The sequence below is a fragment of the Bos grunniens genome, chromosome 16, assembly GCF_055505025.1.
Source record: "Bos grunniens cultivar Pamir isolate PY7600 chromosome 16, Bosgru_T2T1.0, whole genome shotgun sequence".
Lineage (NCBI taxonomy): Eukaryota > Metazoa > Chordata > Mammalia > Artiodactyla > Bovidae > Bos > Bos grunniens.
Window position 1 is genome coordinate 77,963,329 of NC_141180.1, and position 20,676 is coordinate 77,984,004.

Consider the following 20,676-nt stretch of genomic DNA (forward strand, 5'->3'; position numbering starts at 1 on the left):
CTCAGAGCCAACGTAGGGGCTCCTTCCCTCTGTCTTGACAGTCACACTGGTGCAAGCTGCCCCCTCACCCAGACCCGCTCCCCCAGGGTTCACAGAAACACCAGAGCAGCAACAGGGGGACAGAAAGGAAAGCCAACCCAGAATGAGACTGAGTTTTAAATCAGGAGGAAAGTGAACGAGATATCACTGAATCGGACCAACTTTACATATAAGTGACTAGGTAACTTTTTTCTAACATCAGTCAGATTATGGCTTTAAGGTCTGAAAAAAAAAAAGCTGCATAATAGAAAACAAGGTTTATTTTCTCACCATCCAAACCCATGACCTCAGGCTGGTAGCCCACTGTGGCTGAGTGGCTAGCTAAAATAAGACCCAGGTTCTGCCTGCCTTGTGTTTTTTCCAGGACTCTATTTCCCCTTTCCTTCTTCCCCTTCTGGGGTCCGGCCTGCAGGATGCTGTAGACAGAGCCTGGGACAGCCTTGCACAGGTAGGACTGGGTGGGATTCTTGCATGGGGTGGGCGTGTGAGGGGTGGGGGGAGCACACGAGTGTCGGGGACAGGGCTCCACTTGTATGACTCGGACGAAGATCGTTTGGGGAACTCCTGGGAGTCCTAACCAGTTCAGGTCAGGGAAACCACCAAGGACTAAGAGAGTCAGGGAGGGAGGCTTCTACCGCAGCTCAGATGGTCAGCGCTCATTTTGCCGAGTGAGGCACCAAGCCCGGGTCCCAGCAAGACCCTGAGCTCTGCCATTCCCGGAAGCCCGGGGCAACCGGAGCCTCCAGCTCCTCTAGCATGTGAGAGGGGAAAAACACGGTCCCCTGGGTCCTGGGGGCTCTGGGACTAAATGAAAGGGGCTCTGCAGGAGACGCAGAAAGAGTGGACTTAATCCAGGAAGTGGGGGACGGGTCCCCAAGTGTGTGGAGATGTGAGGCTATTCCTGCCACCTGTACCCGTTCAAATGCATATCAACTCTGCATTCATATCTGGTGCTAGCCTCAGCCTGAAGGTTTGGTATCACTCTCTCTATTTTCCGGCTAAAAAGAAATAATGAAGGGAACTTGCCTAAGATCTTGCAGCTGGAAAGCAAACAGAACAGCCTCTCCATGCTTGATACCCTGTCTCCCATCCTGCAGATGCAATGATGGGGGACTCCCAAGTAACAGAGTCTCCCCAAGGTCAAGGAGAAGCAAGTGGAGCCAGGCAGGAAGGCGGAAAGGAAAGGAAAGCAAGGGCTCTGTGGGAGTCACGTGCCGCTGGCCGGCCGCCATGCCCATGGGAGAGTGTCCCTTTAAGAGCCCAGGTGTGGGTCAAGCACCACAGTTTCAGTTTTGGCAGCAGCATCCAGCGTCCTGCCGGAGGCTTCTACAAAAGCCAGGGCTGCGGACTGGTCAGCAGGCGGTGCTCCCAAAGCTGACGGGATAGGAGGAAGGAGCTCAAAGTAAGTGGGGCTGCTCTGGGGTCCCCGAAAGGATGCCATCTGGGAAGGGCCCTCTGTACGCACGACCCCCGATCTCCAAAGAACGGGATGAGGGGAACGTGGCCACCGCCCGTGTGCCCAAGCGTGTCATGGGGGAGCTGATGGGCACAAGCCCGGGCGCATCCCAGAGAGACAAGTGAGGACCAGGGGTGAACACTCAGCAGGTGGGAAGAAGGGATGTCTGGGCTTGGCACATGGCATTCTGCTCAAAATTTTGTCTCTGAGTTCCCTCCTAATTCCTCCATAATTTAACTGGGACCTTAGGCAAGGCACCTAATTGCTCTCTCAACCTCTGTTTCCTAATGCGCAAAATGGGCATAAAACTAAGGCCGATCACTTATGGTTGATTCAAATCAAAAAAGATGTGTGAAATCGCTTTGAAAACTCCAGAGCAAAATAACAGTTGTTTTGGTGTTTTCCAATTCAGTTCAGTTATTCCAGAACTATTGAGCATCAGACCGACGCGGATAGGATAATGCCTAAGCAGGTCCTGGTACAAGGCAGGTACCCTTCTAGTCGTTGAATATTTCTCCCTTCAGCTTTCTGGTGGAGGCACACGAAGTCCATTTTTCTGGGTTTCGAAGACATCCTGAGATCTTTCTAACTTCAGCCCCGCTTTGCTCTCACAGATCCCTGCCACCCCAAGGTATAATGTGCATCACCGTTTCATCCTGTACCTGCTAAGCTGGGAAAAATGAAGTCCTTCCCAGGAAAGTGAGTTAGGCGGGCAAAGCCCCCTGCCAGGCGCAGGCAGCATTCTTCAGTCCTCAGGCTCCTGCTGCCTCTGCAGCCAGGAGACCTCAGCCTGCAGCTCTCTTATCCTGACAGCATCCCAGGCCAGCCAGGGAACACTCAGCACAAGCGCAGCTGCTCTGCAAGCTGCATCCCTCACCAGCCCCACTGCGCGCCACTGCCCCAGGCCACCTATGTGGCCCGCGCTGTTTTGCACCACAGCCTTCACTGTCGCTTTCCCCCTTCACGAGAGGAATTACAAGTCCCTGAACATCTGGAGTTGGGATGTGTCAGTTCATGGGTTAGTGTAGAAGGCAGCTGTCTATGCTCAGAGCCAGTTTTGAAACTCTCCATCCATCATCCCTCTCCCTGCCCTTGGGTGTGGTGATGTGGCAGACAGAGCAACGAACCAGGAGCCAGGAGAGCAGCTGGCTCTGTTATCTCTGCCTGTCTCTTAGAACCTCTGGACTCTGTGGCCTTATTTTACAAATAGTGTAATAGCAGCAGCTTCCAGGTAGAAAACACACTTACCCTTGACTTTCACAGCTTCATCTTCTTCCTACCTGAAACAAACCCAGTGGGAGTCAGGGAGTCACAGGAACATAAACCTGTATTACAGTTGAGGAAACTGAGGTTGTGAATTAATGTGAGTGGTGTAAGGCCACCCAGCAGGTATAAATGACAACATTTGGGTACAGTCATTTTGTTATGGTCATGGGGATATTTTGACATCACCTAAAAAAACACGATACACAACTTTTTAAAAAGTATCACACGCATGTGGTCAGCAGAGACCCCCGCACCTATGTCTTGCCCCCTCTCTGGGTGGGCGGGGGCTGGGAATCCCAAAGACCCTGGCATTGACACAGTGTGATGGACTGGAAAGAAGTTTTGGAGGCCATGTGTCTGGTTACAGGAAACAAACATAACCTGCCGTACATATGGTAAGTGCTGAATAAATAGCAGCCATTATTAATTTTCAGGAAGAAATTCTTCTGTTGGCACCTACCTCTGAGTTCAAACAGAGTCTTTTCACAGGAACCACCTTTCCTATGAAAAGCAGAGAGGAGAGAATTGGACTAAGTTCTCCTCTAAGACTTGATTTCCTGCTTCTGCACCTTCTGACTGCTTCCTCTCAACTTTAAGACCCTCTGCAGGACAGCACTGTAACTAAAATCTTGTATGCTTGATCCAGAGTGCCTGAATCTGGATCCCATCCCAGTCACTTACCTGCTGTGTAACTTTGGGCAAGCGTCTTACTTCTCTGGACCTCCACTGTCTCATTTGTGAAATGAGTTTACCCATTGTACCCTACCTCCCAGGGTGACTGTGAGGACTAAATGAGTTAACAGATATAAAGCGCCTGAAAGTGACTCCATTGTGCCAGCTATAATCAGAATCCCTCACTTGTAACCTAGTCCCTGGCACATGTCTGCTCCTTCCGGCCGTGACAGTCCAATCTGAACAGCTTGCCCCCAGCCTTCGAAGGATGCTCAGCAAACAGACGTCTGTTCTCTCACTCTGAGACAGGAAAAAGAGAAGACTGTGTTGACTTTAAAGAGAATGTGGGAAAAGGACTGTTATTTTTAAGCCCGATACCCTACTCAGGACTTTACATATGTTGCCTCATTTAATCCTTATGGCGACTCACAAGACTAGATGCAGTTGCCAGTTTACAGATGAACAGTGGGGCTCAATGGATTTAAATAGTCTGCCCCAAATCACACAATCCCCAAGTGAGAGAGCCAACAGCCAACCTGAGGAGTCCGTACACTGTGCTACTCTCTAAGTGCACAGCACGCGTAGAAGTCAAGTGCATAAGCCCCTCACCCTCCTGTGCTAACAGGTAATTGCAGTCTCTTACGGTGGAAGAGCACTTTACACTATGGGGATGCCTCTGTGTATTAACCATAGTCCCCCATCCCAAGGTAGCCCCGCAACTAGACGAGTCAGGGACGACAATACCCATTTTCAGATGGGAGAGTTGAGCCAGCACATTTTGCCCAAGTGGGAGAGCTCTTCTGGTAGCCTGTGACAGAGCAGGACTCTGGACCTCTGAGTCTCTTCCACCCTCCCTTGAGCTACTGTCCCTTGAGCACCCAGAACAAAGAAGGCATTGGGCAAAGTGAGAGAAATCAGCCCTGACTTTGTCCTGCTCAGAGAGGGAATGAGGCCATAACCATTCCCAGTCTGATTGGTCTTTTCTGAACAGCTGGTCCTTGCCAGGCACTCCCCGGAGAGCAAGGCCTTCTGGAGATGGGGAGATGGATCTCAGTTGACCCTGCTTTCCAGAGCTTGCCATCTGGTAAGGTGGGTGAGATAAACACCCACAGACCAAGCTAGGATGGGATAGAGTCAGTGACAGGGCTTCTCAGTCTCTGTTGAAAGGCCATCTGAAAATCTACAAGGCTTATTCCCAGAGCTTCATGAAGCTTGGATTCCATATGTTGAATTTCTGCTGAAGTCTTACATGCCTACTTTTGACAGGGATGGGGCCAGTATGTCTTGGATCTTCCTAGCTCACGCCTTCTTTGGGGAACCTATGGCTTTTCTCTCTATTTCCCTGCTCTCGGGAGCTTCAGTGCCTTTTCTCCAACATTGCCTGTGCTTGGAGATTCTCACATATTCCAGGGCTTACGTAAACTATATAACCTCTCTTACAACCCTGTCTGTCATTACAAGCCTGAGGCCCTTCCAAACTCCACGGACTGCCCTCCCTCCCCTAGTGGTGCTGTGGTTTCCAGGCTCGCCCTCGTGTGTGCTCAGCCTCTGCATCCACGGGAGAAGAGAGTGATAGGTCCACACGGACTCGAGCAGCGCCTCTCCTGGCCATCAGTCCAGGCCGAGGAAAGCCCCTTCCCCAGCCAGGCCGGCTGCTCCCTGCTTCTCTGAGCCCCAAGATCCCTGCTGCCCCAAGTTCACACTCACAGGAGCCAGAAACTTCCAACATGGCTTCAAGCCCCACGTGGTGCCTGCTCTCTCTTCCCTCCAAAGCCCCAAGGACCGTGAGAGCCTTAACTGTCCCTCTGCTGTGAGCCAAGCTGGTGACAAGCCCAGAGTTACTGAAGGCCATATGCTCACCAGCAGCCAAGCCAGGCCCTGGTCCAGAAGACCCTCTCCCTCTGATAGAGGAGAAAGCCTGAACTGAGATGGACAAACATGTGACTCTCAATCACAAGAGCGAAGATCAGTCACTCCGACTGAAGGCGAGCTAGCTAGAGTAATTTTATAAGACGGCAGACTCTATTCTTCAGCAGAGCCTACACCTAGCCCCAACCTGCAACTGTGCAGACATACATTGTGAATATACGAGGGGCAGTAACTTGGTAAAATGAGAATGATCTAGAATACCCCAGCCTGACTACTGAAAATACAACTTCTATTTTAAGAGCCAGGAAAGGTGCCTTCATGCATGATATACTAACCTATGTATATCTGGGAGAATAGGTCCCTCTGAGCATCCAAGGAGTGATAGGGTACCAATTTGATCCCATTCTGTTGTAAGTCTTGGGGCCAGAATCTCTCTAACCCTTAGATTTCCTATCTTCCCAGGAAGATATTCTCTATCCCTTGGGTTACTATGATGGTGGATAAAGTCATAAAGCAAAGAAGGTAGCAGAGCATCTTGTGCCAAGTAAATAATATGCTCTCTCTTTCCTTCCTAAAGCAAATCCTTTGAATCCAGCTCCAGCCCCATGGAACTGGGGCCTCCCTGACACCCGAATCTCCCAGGTTTGGGAACAAATATGGTTTTAAGACTTTGAGAGGAAGGGATTTCTAATGATTTGCAAAGCCAAGGGTCTTTCAGCTGAGAGCAGAGAAACTGTGCTTTAAGTGAAGTTTTGAGCAGAGACTTCCTGCTCCTGAGAACGTGGGGGTGTGGGGATAGTCCAGTCTCCACAGGGAATGGACTGTGCGCTTCCTACCAAGGTCAGCTTCCACAAAACTTGCCCTCTAGCTCTGCATGCCTGGTGATCTCATCCCTGATGGGAGGTTATGCAAAGGGTTATTGGGCACATGTGAGCATCCTCCCCCTGCACGGACCTTCACCACTAGCCAAGCATGTCCCAAATGAGAGGTGCCTGGGGAGGAAGTCTTTGGAAAATGTGGCCTCTGCCTGCAGCAAGCCAGGGCAAGTGGCTGTTACCAGTACAGACTAGGGATTGTCTCCTCCAACTCATCCTATGGGAAGACCCACTGCAGTCCAGAGAAATTTTTGCTGATGTCAGGGGAGAACAGAGACGAGAACCAGAGAGCCCCTTCTGGTTGTGGCTCCTTAAAGCAGATGGCACGGTGTCCTCCCACCGGCCACTGCGCCCAAGCCCAGTGCAAATGGCAGGTGGCAGGACTCTGCAGTGAGCCCATCCCAAAGAGACAAGAGAGACTTCCCAGCCCTGTGACCCCCACTCCCACCTGGGAGTCAGTCCCACGTCCACCTGGGTGGTCCTGCAGCCAGCTTCGTCCTGAGCACATCCGAGCTGGAGCTGACGCTGGCATTTGGCTAAGGCCACACTCCAGAGGTTAATCATTGGCCTGGTATGAAAAGTCCAGGGCAATTAACCGGAATCAAGAGAGGCTCAAGCTGCCACCCGACACCCATATTTGTCCCTACCTCCCCAAACCCGCTCCCCCAACTCTTCCGAAGAACTGGAGAAACAGAATACCTTTATCTCCACAAGGAAATAAAGAGGTGCTTTGCTGGGAAATTCCCTCACAGAAAAGAAGGAACCAAGATAAACAGCTCTATTGCCTTTGGCTCAAGCTAGCGAAGGGCGTCTCTGGGAGCAGGAGCGAGGCCAAGGCAGGAAGGGGGGCCTGGGAGATGGGTGCCCGCACTCCCTGCTGCCTCGAGCCTCCTTATCTTTATGGGTGCTCGTCACTGCCCAGCACATGTTAACACAGCTTTCTCCTTTCCCCCTCTCATCGTCAAGTCCGTTCCAAAACTGAAAGCCTGGCAAGGTCCATGGGAGAGTGGGGACTCCCCTCTTCACTTCCATCCTCCTCCAGGCTGCAGTCAGGGTCCAGAGGACGGCAGGGGTCAGGCCGGGCCCTGGGACTCTCAACCTTCCCCAGCCCTGGGCTGTATCCCCAGATGTGACAAGGGCCACACGTGCAACACCCTCTGAGTGGCCTCACCTTGGATTTTCCATCTTTGTCTGTCAGCCTCACCAAGCAGGAGGCGGTCACACCTACATGTTTAACCCTGACTCCATAACGGAGTCTCTGGGAAATCCTGGGCATGTCACTCAGCATCTCACGATCTTGATTTTTCTTATCCAGGAAGTGGTTGTAATTATATCTGTCCTGTCTCATTTAAAGGGAACTTCTAGAGTTCCAGTGAAGTGGTGTAAATGACAACATTTGAAAAGCAAAGAGCACCCCACAGATAACAAGAATAAGCATGAAGGATAAGCACCTCACCTTTGAGATGGAATATGGGCAGGGAGACAGACTCAGAGCTTGGACTCTGGGGGTCAGATAAAGCAGGGTTCGGTCTTCCCCACCACCTCCACCCCCACCCTACCTATCCCCACATTTAATCCCCCTGTGTGGCCTTGAGGAAAGCCCTTAACCTTTAAGCTTTCATCTCCTCCTATGTCAAGTGTAGATAAGAATGCCCACCTCTTAGGAGTGATACCAACTTTAAATGAGATACTGGAGGTGCATTTTTTCACAGGTACATCATGGAATGCAGTGCGAGGACTGTTGGCAGTGGTTGCGACCACGCGGCCTCTGTGCATCTCTATTTACTCATGTGACAGGCCATAAATTATGCCAGCCCCCTCCACCTCCCAGGGATGTAGGGAGGGCAGCTGGAGCAGAGAGGTGGAGACACTTCTTGGTAGTAACCAATGATCTGGGGAGCTGTTCCTGAGATCTTACAGATCTTGCCCAGGATGGTGCCTACTCCCAACCCCACACGGGTGGGGAAACAGAGGAAATGATGCAGGTGTGTCCCTATCCCAAAGGAACTGGCTACTTAGCTGAGAAAGTGAAAGTCTACCTATCCCTACTAAAGAACAAAAGGCATTGTGAGACGACGGGACTTTGAGCTGTGATGGGAAAGGCGGGGCCATTCATTCTTTGATAGGTTTTATGTCCGTTGCTGGAGACGCAGAATTGAACAGGTGTTACAAGGGCTGGAAGGTCAGCTAGTCTTGGACAACAAAGGCGTTTCATCCCCTCGTGCCACTGTCTTTCAGCAACTACACAGGACGGTGGCTGGCGGCAGAGACCCGCGGGAGCCCCCAGCGATGTCGCGCCTGTTCCTCGCCTGCCTGCTGGCCATCTTCCCAGGTGCGTCAACCAGGCCCCGGCCCGCTCCATCCTAGTCCCCTGGGCCCAGGGATCGGCCCGTCCCCAGGGACGTCCAGGCAAGGCTTGCACCCCCTCGGGGAGCGACCACAGACACTGCAGGGAGGATGGGTGGGCCAGCGTTGGGGCATCAGGACTAAAAATGGCACTCTCTTGCGTCTGGCCAAGGGTCTTCACTGGGAATAAGGAAAACGAGACCTTGACCTAGAACCAAGCCTCACTTTTGAGTTGCTTTGGGGTTTGGGAGAAATGACTTATATTTGTGCCTGTTGACATTTTTATCTGGAAAAAAAAGAAGAAAAGAATCTACAAAGTATTTTAGAAATATAGGGAAATAGCAGATAACAAATGAAATAATGTAGCACTCCACAAGGATGGTTTTAAATATATATATATAATATACATATATTTATATATATTTAATATACATAAATATATATAAATATATATTTAAATGTATATAAAATATATATAATATATAAATATATTATACCTATTTAAATATATATAAATATATGTATATATGCAAGAAATATTATACATATATGTATACATGCAAGGAGACCACTAAATAGGTTTGCCATTTGTTTTCTTAATGCGGCTATCATTAATGAATTATGATTAAAACCTTAGAATTGTTTAATAATTGTGCAATGTAGCAATTGCCTGGCTGCAGCGCCTGGTAACTAACCCACAGAAGACACATGTCTCAGGAGGAAAAGTTCCTCAGCATGGACTGTCCAGACCCCCTCAGGAGGCTTTCCCTCCGGCAGCCTCAGAAAGCCCCTGTCTCTGTCCCCACAGTGGTCTCCATGAAGAGTCCCATCTTCGGTCCCGAGGAGGTGACCAGCGTGGAAGGCCGCTCAGTGTCCATCAAGTGCTACTACCCGCCCACCTCCGTCAACCGGCACACGCGCAAGTACTGGTGCCGGCAGGGAGCCCAGGGCCGCTGCACGACCCTCATCTCCTCGGAGGGCTACGTCTCCGACGACTACGTAGGCAGAGCCAACCTCACCAACTTCCCGGAGAGCGGCACGTTTGTGGTGGACATCAGCCGTCTCACCCATAAAGACTCGGGGCGCTACAAGTGTGGCCTGGGCATTAGCAGCCGTGGCCTTAACTTCGATGTGAGCCTGGAGGTCAGCCAAGGTAAGGGCTCAGGCTCTTTAGATTTCTGAGGAGAGCGAGAGGGAGGAAGGATTTCCCGAGAGGGCAGGGTGTCCTGGCATGGGGAAGGCTGTGGGTCCATCCAGAGCCTTCCATTTGCACAGTAGAAGGTGGGAATGAGACAGATGGGACCTACTTGGACAGGTGGAGGGCGGATGGGCCACTCTAGGTCTTAAGGGCCTGACACGGTTCTGGTTTTACTAAAGCTCTAGCTTAGAAGAGTGTGAAGAGAACAAGTTCTCTCCTCATATTTGTTGCAGGTGGGACCGGAGGTCCAGGAGCAGGGGGAGATTCGTAGGCATCCTTAAGTTCTGCTGTTAGAGCACCCTTCACATCAAGACCTTGGCCACCAGACTTCTTTTAACATGTATTCTCTTACCTGATCTCCAGTAGTCCCTCAGAAGTCTCTGCATAAATTAAATGATCAGTTCTTATCCAAAGACCATAAGATTGGATGTAACAAATGACACAGGCACAAGTGTCGAGAGAGAACAGAGCAGGGAGAGACGAGTGCCAGCTTGGGAAGGCTTCCTGGAGGGGGCAGCAGAAAAGCTGGGCTTTGGAAGACAGATTCTGACACTGTGTCTCTGGGAAAGAGGGCCCTCCGGGTGATAAGCATACCCAGCCCTCATCAGAAACATTGAGGAAGTGAACCGTGTGGAAGGCAGCTCAGCATCCTATGATGCAAGAAAGAAAACCACAACTTGTTTCCCACCCTTCACCCTGCAGATTCTGCACAGGCAAGTGATACCCACGTCTACACTGTAGACCTGGGCAGGACCGTGACCATCAACTGCCCTTTCACGCGTGCGAATTCTGAGAAGAGAAAATCCTTGTGCAAGAAGACAATCCAGGACTGTTTCCAAGTTGTCGACTCCACCGGGTATGTGAGCAACAGCTATAAAGACAGAGCACATATCAGAATCCTAGGTACTGACACATTAGTGTTCAGCGTTGTCATCAACCGAGTCAAGCTCAGTGATGCTGGGATGTATGTCTGCCAGGCTGGGGACGATGCCAAAGCCGATAAAATCAACATTGACCTCCAGGTGCTGGAGCCTGAGCCTGAGCTGGTTTATGGAGACTTGAGGAGCTCGGTGACCTTTGACTGTTCCCTGGGCCCCGAGGTGGCAAATGTGCCCAAATTTCTGTGCCAGAAGAAGAATGGGGGAGCTTGCAATGTAGTCATCAACACGTTGGGGAAGAAGGCTCAGGACTTCCAGGGCAGGATCGTGTCCGTGCCCAAGGACAATGGTGTCTTCAGTGTGCACATTACCAGCCTGAGGAAAGAGGACGCAGGGCGCTACGTGTGCGGGGCCCAGCCTGAGGGTGAGCCCCAGGACGGCTGGCCTGTGCAGGCCTGGCAACTCTTCGTCAATGAAGGTGAGACCTGAGAGGCGGAAAGGGGAGAGGTGGGCAGTCTGCAAGTGAGAGCCCAGCTTGGCCCCTCTGAGTCTATCTGACAGCTTCTGTCCGTTGACCGTATCTGCTCACTGACAAGCCCTGGACCAGATGCTCTGGGCGCAGCACGAGAGCCCCAAGGCTGTGCGCGATGGCCTCTGCCTTGTGCTATCTCTTAACCCTTCTTCTCTGTTACCAAAGGCCTTTGATGGCCACCCCTGATCCTTAGGAATGAGGGGAGTGAAGATCCCGACTGTCTGGGTTTGAAAGAGCCATGGGAAGCACTCTACGTGGAGTCTCCCTGACCCCAGAGCAGGATGGCAGCTCAACCATCACATTCCGGTGGAAGAAGCCTTGGCTTGTGTTGGTCTCATAGCTTTCCCAAGTCAATGCCCCGGCTTCCAAAATCTCCCCTCCAACATCTCTTAGGGCTACTTGTTATTCAGCGTGATCTGGTTGAATCCCTGCCCCTTTCCACCCTGGGAGCACCCTGTAGTGAGTTACCGTCTTGAGAAACTGAACCAGTACTTGTTAGTGGTCACTACACTTGAGGCTTTCCCATAAGGGGCTCCCATTCCCTGTCCTTCTTTCTCCTTCCAGCTCAGTCCTCACCACCTCCCTCAGCAATTTCAGTCACCTGGGACTCTCCCAGAACCTCAGCTTTAGTTTCTTGAAGATAGACCACGCTTCTCTTGGATATGGCCTTTGCGGCCCTCAATAATTAAATTTATCTGTGCTACATAGTATATATTTTAAATCAAACTGTTCTAAATGTATTTTCTTAATTTGGAGGAAAAAAAACCCAACCTGGCCATCTTGTGGGACGAGCTAATAATAAAAAGACAAAAACTATCTAGAGGGAGATTTTATAAGAAGCCCAAGGTGAAAGGCTGATGGTCACTCTTTAAATGCCTTCCATTCTCTGCTCAGAATAAGGTGGGGAAGGAATAGTGGGGGAGGTCCCTGAAGACGGGGAGAAGGCTCCTGCGCCAGGCTCTGTGACATTCGGAAAGGCTTTTTCACTTTCTGAGGCCGGTAAGGGGATTGCTCTACACCTCACTCTCCACCCTGGCTGAGCCCACGGGGAGGAGGCTGCCCAGCCCACTCTGAGTTCTCCCATCCCATCTTTGTCTGTGCTTCCAGAGACGGCAATCCCCGCAAGCCCCTCCGTGGTGAAAGGTGTGAGGGGAGGCTCTGTGACCGTATCTTGCCCCTACAACCCGAAGGATGCCAACAGCGCGAAGTACTGGTGTCACTGGGAAGAGGCTCAAAACGGCCGCTGCCCGAGGCTGGTGGAGAGCCGGGGGCTGATGAAGGAGCAGTACGAGGGCAGGCTGGTGCTGCTCACCGAGCCGGGCAACGGCACCTACACCGTCATCCTCAACCAGCTCACCGATCAGGACGCCGGCTTCTACTGGTGCGTGACCGACGGCGACACGCGCTGGATCTCCACAGTGGAGCTCAAGGTTGTCCAAGGTAAAAGTTGAACTTGGGCAAGAGGGAAGGGAGGCAGCTCCGGGACCCCTCCAGTCAACCTCAGCATCACCCCCAGCCACTCTGCCTCCCGCCTCCCCCACCTCCAAGCTGCTGGAGAGAGCCCACCCGTTCATCCCGTAACCAGCACCCTTCCCCGACCTGTCCATACCAGCAATAAACACCCTTTCCTGCCCCCACGCTCTTCAAACCACCACACATAGCAACTCCTGTGATCAAGAGCATCAGCTTCTATGACAGTCTGTATGGCATCAGCTGAAGCAGAGTTCAGTTCTTTGTACTGAGTCTTGCTGCTGTTGTTCAGTTGCTAAGTCACGTCCAGTTCATTGTGACCCCACGGACTACTGCACACCAGGCTTCCCTGTCCATCAGCAACTCCAGGAGCTTGCTCAAACTCATGTCCATTGAGACAGTGATGCCATCCAACCATCTTAGCCTGTGTCATCCCCTTCTCCTTCTGCCCTCAATCTTTCCCAACATCAGGGTCTTTTCCAATGAGTCAGCTCTTTGCATCAGGTGGCCAAAGTACTGGAGCTTCAGCTTTAGCATCAGTCCTTCCAATGGGTATTCAGAGTTGATTTCCTTTAGGATTGACTGGTTTCATCTTGCTGGCTAAAGGACTCTCAAGAGTCTTCTCCAGCACCATAGTACTGAGTCCAGGAGAGCAGATAACAGCAAGGAAACACACAGAAGCCCTTGGCAAGGCCCGTGGTCTGTGATAGACTGGAAGGACTCATAGTGGACACCAGTAATCTATTACATGGTCACATAATTGTAAGTGCTTTTTGTTCAGTATAGTGTATTTATTTAGCATGCTGTCCAAAAAGGAACCGGACTGTGGACAAAGCACCCCCACCCCGGCCCCCAGTCACATGCCTGCAGCATCACTGGGGCCAACTTCTGCACCTGTTTCTCCCTCCCTGCTCCAGGAGAACCAAGCCTCAAGGTACCCAAGAACGTCACGGCTTGGCTGGGAGAGCCCTTAAAGCTCTCCTGCCACTTCCCCTGCAAATTCTACTCCTTTGAGAAGTACTGGTGTAAGTGGAGCAACAGAGGCTGCAGCGCCCTGCCCACCCAGAACGACGGCCCCAGCCAGGCCTTTGTGAGCTGCGACCAGAACAGCCAGGTCGTCTCCCTGAACCTGGACACAGTCACCAAGGAGGATGAAGGCTGGTACTGGTGTGGAGTGAAGGAAGGCCCCCGATACGGGGAGACGGCGGCTGTCTACGTGGCAGTGGAGAGCAGGGTGAAGGGTGAGTCTACGAGGGCCAGGCCCGCATGCCCCAGGGGACTCCAGAGAATATTGCCTGAGAACATCTCCATCAAGGGTGGCCCCAGGTTTGGCTGTAAGAGGCAGGGGCCAGGGGAGGCCTTATGCCCCTTCCTGGTCTCATTTATCCTTCCAAAAAGGGCATCCCAAATAAACATACAGATTCATAAAAAATAGTGCATTTGTCAATTAACCTCAGTCTCAAGACAAATCCCATAGTCACCCCTTCAGGCCACCATGTAGCCAGTCCTATATGGAGAGGTCTTCTACATGTAGACATGTCTAAGTCACTGTTATACCATATTCTGCCAAAGTCGGCTCCAGAGAGCCAGATAACCTTCATGCACAAGGTCTGGTAAGGAAAATCCAGGCAATCTCTTCCAGTAAGATTGCATTTCAAACTGCTTCTAAAAATATCCCATGAAATGTCTTATCCCTAACGAGAGGATATTTTTGTGTGCGTGCATGCTCAGTGGTTAAGTCGTGTTCAACTCTTTGTGACCCCATGGACTGTAGCCCGCCAGGCTCCTCTGTCCACGGGATTCTCCAGGAAAGAATAGTGGAGTGGGTTGTCATGCCCTCCTCCAGGGGATCTTCCCAACACAGGGATTGAACGTGGATGTCTTATGTCTTCTGCACTGGCAGCCGGGTTCTTTACTGCTAGTGCCACCTGGGAAGCAGGCACTAGAGATCAGGGATTGAACAGGTGTCTCCTGCATTGGCAGGCAGATACTTTACCGTTGAGCCACCAGGGAAGCCCAAGGAGTATGTTTAGTGCCTCTAGAAATGAGGTTATGGCAGCTTCCAGTTGTCAGGCTCACTGAAGGGACCGCTTGCTAAGCTGCCACCGACTCTTTGCAACCCCGTGGACTGTAGCCCACCAGGCTCCTCCGTCCATGGGATTTTCCGGGCAAGAATACTGGAGTAGATTGCCATTTCCTTGTAGTCAAGAGGCCCTGGGCAAACCCTGTGAAGAATCTCCCTGTCAGCCCTTGTGCACAGCTGGATCTAGGCACGCAGCCTTACAATAGAAGTGAAGTTGGTATGAATAGGGCAGAGGTTGTCTGTGACAGGCTGGAGAAGAGCGTAACTCCTCTGCTTCTGGTGTTCTCTGAGACCCTGTCCGAAAAGGCGTGAGATCTCCCCAAGATCCTGGGATTCCTAATGAAGTCCCGCTCTGCAGACTCCCTAAACTCAAGCCCCTCTCTGCTCTCCCCAGGGTCCCAAGGCGCCAAGCAAGCGAAAGCTGCCCCTGCGGGGGCGGCAATACAGTCGAGGGCCGGGGAGATCCAGAACAAAGCCCTTCTGGACCCCAGCTTTTTCGAAAAGGAAAGTGTGAAGGACACTGCTGGTGGACCCGGAGCACCTGCAGATCCTGGCCGGTGAGGAGGGGTCTGGGGACCCCCACCTGGAGAACATTCGAGAGTCCAAGGACCTGAGGCTGGGTCACCAGGTCCCAGGAAGAGAGCCCGTCCACCTCTTGACAGTGGGTGCACCCACGCCACCTTGGCCTGTGGTCTCTGCCCTTCTGAGGCCGGAGCGCGGTCCACCATTCAGCTCCATCTCCCAGTCCTGGGATGCAGGGAAGGCCCAGTGCTCGCTTTTGTCCTGTCTGAGAGGGCTTCTTAGAAGGACGGAGCTTGGGGGGCTGTATCCGGAGGAGGGAGTGGATAAATCTGGTTGGCTGGACCCAACCTGCCAGCCCCTCCTGGGACCCCCAGTGTCCCCTGCAGGGACTAAGTTAACCCTTCCCCCAGCCCTACAGGATACAGCGGGAGCTCCAAAGCACTGGTCTCCACCCTGGTGCCCCTGGCCCTGGTCCTGGTCGCAGGGGTCGTGGCGATCGGGGTGGTCCGAGCCCGGCACAGGAAGAACGTCGGTGAGTCCCAGGGCGCTGCCTGCCCGCCGCCTGCAACCTCCAGCCCTCAGTCCTGGCCCCACAGCTCCAAGGGGTCTGCCGGGGTCCATCCTCTCTCATCCACTCAGAGGAAGGGTCCGGGCAAAGTGAGGCGGGGGACAACCAATGCACACGTGCCCGAAACTTCCATTAGGTGCTGCCGTCCAAATGCCGACTCTGGAAGCGCATCTTCAGTCGCTAGGGGATCTAAGCTCACAGGGAGGGGCTCCGGGAAGAGGAGGGCAGGGTCCTGGAAACCTGGGCTTCCAGCCTGGGGGTGAGGACCGGTCAGCTGGGTGGCGCTGGGCATCCCCTTCATACCTCTGGTGTCCATACGGCTCAAGACAGAGATGAGGATAATCACTTCCAAGGGCTGGTGCGAGGGCAAAACGAGATCCTGTGCTCTGGAAGGTCCCAGAGTGATGAGCAGAGGCCAGGGGCTGCTGGGTCTAGGTTTCTGTGGACAGGACCTGGCGGGGAGGCTCGGGTCATTTTCATTCTGCCTCGGGTCCTCATCAGAGACAGCCGTCAGAGACCCGGCCCCGCTCCAGCCCTCCTGCAGGGATCCCTCGGGGACCTTCCGCCCCCAGCCCTGCACCAACCCCCCTCTCTCCCCGACAGACCGGATTTCAATCAGGAGCTACCGGACAGATATCAGCATGTCGGACTTTGAGAACTCCAGGGATTTTGAAGGACGTGACAACATGGGAGCCTCTCCAGAGGCCCAAGAGACGTCTCTCGGAGGGAAGGATGGTATGTCCCTCCCTGGAGGACTGCCCAGGCCCCGGGGGACAAGCATGAGCCCCGACTCTGCCTCTGGAGCAGGAACGGGGGGCCAGGGAGAGCTGATCCCCCCTCTCCTGCTCTTCACACAGAGTTTGCCACCACTACCGAGGACACCGTGGAGAGCAAAGAACCCAAGAAGGCAAAGAGGGTGAGGGCAAGGAGGGAGAAGGAGGCCTCTTGAGGGTGATGAGGAAAGGCAGCAAAGCCTGCAGTTAGACACGGGGAGAAGTCGTCTCCGCTGAGGGCTGGTGCCAGGGCAGGGAAGGGGTGTGTCTTTCTGGCTGCGGGGTTGATGTGGCTGAAATCCAGGCAGGAGGTGAGCTGCACTGATGGGCTATCAACAGGAGGAGGGAGGGAGGTGGTGCAGGGGCGTGGGGAGGGGACTAGGGGGTGGTAGGACAGCGGCCACATTAAAGATTCTGGCCACAGGGTGGGCAGGTCAAATGGCATTCCCTGGGGATCAAGGAGGTGCTCTTCCCGGGCCATGGGACTCACAGACTTAGCTCAGCACCCTCACTGGAGGATTTTTGGGGCCCGGCATTTTCGCTGGGCCTGGAAGACTTTGCTCATGGGGGGCCCCTTCCCACCCCAACCAAGATCCACGTCAGTTGAAATCCTACCTGCCTTTGGGTCACAGGTTAACCTCTCTGCTTATTATCACTGATGCTTATTATCACGTCCACACCCCCTGGCCACAGTAGAGACCCCAGCATCTGGAACAGTGAGGGGAACAGGTCGGTCTGGGAGACAGCCATCCCCTCCAGGCTGGTGGTGTGTCTCTGAGCCGGTAGAGGAAGAAGCTGTGAACCTCTGTGGCTAATGCCAGGCTGGGTCACCTTGGCCACGACTGTGGGCAGGGCTTCCGGGGACGGGCTCAGGGCCCCAGAGGTGGTTCCACTCCATGTGTTGGAAGGAGGTAGTGAGACCGAGGCAGGTATTTTTAGAAGCTGCAGTTTTCCGTTTCTCATGATCAGTCCCTCAAGGTGAGCGTGGCGGCTGGAGTGAGGAGGGTGGGCGGACACAGGCTCGAGCTGCTTACGACAAGATCATGAATTTAGGACACTTAGTGCGTCCCCTCCCCTCGACCCCCACTGTCCCGGAGCCGCGGCCCCCAACACTGACTCCTCTCCTGTCACCCCCCAGTCGTCCAAGGAGGAAGCCGACGAGGCCTTCACCACCTTCCTCCTCCAGGCCAAAAACCTGGCCTCCGCCGCAACCCAGAACGGCCCGACAGAAGCCTAGACGGAGCCCTGGGCGCCCCTTCCCTCCGCACGTGGCAATCACGCTCCGAATCACGCTGATCCTCAGGGCCCTCAGCTCGGGGGGCTCCACTGCCTGCACTCACACCCTGCCTAGGCTTCTCCTGTCTGTCCTCAGAGGGTGTGCTGGTCACTTCTTGGTGGCATCCAAGCCTGGCTTACTTGTTCCTATTGGGGGTGAGGTGGTACGAGGAGTTCCCACCTGCAGCTTATTCGAACGAGAGGACTAAAGGTGTGGAGGAGAATTAAGATCGCAGAGAGGCCTCTCAGAAAGAAAAGGAGTGGGTGGGGAGACAACCGCAGAAAGGGGGCCATTCAGCGCTTCCCTGTCCCCTTATTTGGGGATGTCAGTGGAATCCTCCCTTCCACCTCATCTCTGCACCTCTCCATCCCCACTCCATTCCATCTTCTCTTCTTCTTTCCCTCATTAAAAATGTGCATTTGGTTACTCACTAGATTCCAGGGACTCTGCTAGACACTGGGATAGGTAGGCTGCAATCCCAGGCGGCAGCCTTCTGCAAACATCAAGGAGCCCCTGGAGCCCACAGCATCTCTTCACATGTACACTCACTGACCTCTGCCTCTGCTGGGAGAAATCATAAAGGGTCTGCAGCCCTGAGGCCTTAGGGATTATGTAACACAGGCATACACACAAGGCACCATCAACACATTCTTACCATTTCACAGGTGAGAAAGCCGAGGTCCTGAGAGGTGGAGAGGTTTGCTCAGAGGCAGCAAGTGAGATGTACGAGTGTCAAGCTAAAGATTTGACACCTGCTGTCCCTACAGGAGGGCCTCCTCTCTCCAGATGAGACAGCATTCCATAGGAAGGAGAAGAAAAATGTAAATAAGACTGGTCTTTCACAGGCCCCACGTCAGGGAAGATACCCCTTTCCCTGTCTGTCACTCACAGAGACCTAATAGGATAAGAGAATGGTCAAACACTCAAAACCCCCGAATGTGAAGAGTTCTGAGTGGAAAGGGAGAAAAAAGGGGGGATTTGATGGTGCCAGGGAGGGGCTGATCTCCAAAGAACTAAGGTTTAAGTTTTTTTTGTTTTTTTTTTCCTTCTAAGCTCTGCACTTCAACTAGCATCTATGAGCTGGCACTTGCTAACAAATCAAAAATGTGAATTAATTAATAATTAAAGACCATGATTTCCTCCAAGGAGGCTCAGACTGCATCTGTCCCCATACCGTCTGTTCCCCAGGCAATGCTTTCAGAGCAGTTTGCTCTTTTAGGCACCCCAGGACACAAGTCTAAACCAGCTTTCCCCGACCTCCAGCGCTGGGCTGAGAGGGGCTAGTAGGTGGCCTGCGAGTGGGACCAAGATTATCTTCAACAAAAGGATAGTTTGGGGTCTATACCAGTGGTCAAGACCCCAAAGCTCTGTGTTATAGGAGATAATTAAGACTGAAAGCAGGTGTAACCAGCACTCCTCTTAGACATTAAAAAATATCTTGGTGTGGCATCCATGGAGCACTTGACCTTAAATCTCATACCTCCCTGGGTTTTCCGCTAAGATCAAGAGGCTGTTAATTAACAGCCCAGATAACCAAACTCAAGTAACCAAATGAATAAACTCCCTCCACAGACTATCAACTAGAAGCAAGCCAGATGATATGTGTTGGGCTTTAGAATAGTTGACCCAAAGTCTCTTGGGGGGCAGAGATTAGATAAAGGATCCCCTTGTTGCCTAAGGCCATTCCGAGGTTTTGGTGCTGAACCTTGTCATATCCTACAAGCCCTCATGTCACCACGAGACTCTTCCTCAGGGTGTCTGTGTGTGGAGAGTTCTCTGTGGGAGAGAGTCCTTCCTGACCTTCTACCCCACCCGATGTGGGGCAGAACCTGGTCTTGAACGTAATGTTTTCCATGCTGTGTGCTTCCCCAGTCTGAGATCTCAGCATTTTGGGAGAATTAAAACTGCACGATGTGTCATAAGCTATCGCTGTTTTACCCTCAGGAAGCTGGTCTCTGACCCACCAGAGAGTCATGTCTGAGGCAGAGGGCTAAGATACAACTTCTGTGTTAATGCGATATCCTGCACACCAGTGCTCAGCTCAGGCAGCCTATCCCGGTCCCCAGAATCAAAAGCCAAGAAATATCCCTAAAGCTGCAATCGTCTCTTGTTCTGAACTGACACTGTCAGGAGGCGACAGCAACTTTAGTACTACGTCCTGCCCCCAACCCACCTGCTCCTTCTATGAAGAAGGAAGCTGGTCTATGGCCTCAATGGGATCGCTAATAAGTTACAAAAAATCACCAAATTGCAGGGGAGGTTGGATGGGATATTAATTTCCTAGGCCTACTCTAGAAAGTGCCATGAACTGGGTGGCTTAAAACAACTGTAATTTATTTTTTCACCATTCAGGAGTCTAGAAGTCTGAAATCTAGGTGTCAGCAGGGTCAGTTCCTTCTGGGGGCTCTGAAGGAGAATCTGCTCATGTCTCTCTCCTGGTTTCTGGTGGTTGCCAGCAATCCTTGGCTTGCAGTGGCATCTCTCCACTCTCTCCCTCCATCATCACCTGGCCTTCTCCCTGTGTGTTCCTCTGTCTTCACATACCTTCCTACAAGGACATCAGTTATTGGATTGAGAGCCCACTGTAATCTGGTTTGACCTCATTCTAGTGAATTACATCTGTAAAATTCCTGTTTTTAAATATTTAAGGTCATATTCTGAGGTTCCAGATGGACATGAATTTTGGAGGCACACTAGACAGCCCAATACAGGGGGATAACAATCAACTGTGGGATTGATGATGATAAACCATAAAACCACAGTGTCCAGCAACCACTCAGAGAACTACTTCAGTATTTCTGACGGCAAGAGAATCTTCCTCAAGTTCTTGAATCATCTTGAATTTTTTCTTTT

General features: G+C 52.4%; 1 protein-coding gene across 2 annotated transcripts; it reads left to right on the forward strand.

Annotated features, from left to right (window-relative positions):
- Window positions 1-1,321: 1,321 nt before the first annotated feature.
- On the forward strand, window positions 1,322-18,968 carry PIGR (polymeric immunoglobulin receptor). 2 transcript variants are annotated; one of them, XM_086342888.1, is made up of 12 exons: window positions 1,322-1,441; window positions 2,326-2,343; window positions 8,427-8,509; window positions 9,332-9,676; window positions 10,424-11,077; window positions 12,239-12,571; window positions 13,519-13,842; window positions 15,079-15,241; window positions 15,617-15,738; window positions 16,378-16,509; window positions 16,632-16,690; window positions 17,686-18,968. In XM_086342888.1, the coding sequence occupies exons 3-12, from the start codon at window positions 8,467-8,469 to the stop codon at window positions 17,782-17,784; spliced, it is 2,274 nt and encodes a 757-aa protein (XP_086199014.1). In that variant the 5' UTR covers window positions 1,322-1,441; window positions 2,326-2,343; window positions 8,427-8,466; the 3' UTR covers window positions 17,785-18,968. The 2 variants fall into 2 exon arrangements, with proteins under 2 accessions (XP_086199014.1, XP_086199013.1); XM_086342887.1 differs by lacking the exon at window positions 2,326-2,343 and having other exon boundaries at window positions 8,416-8,509.
- Window positions 18,969-20,676: the final 1,708 nt, after the last annotated feature.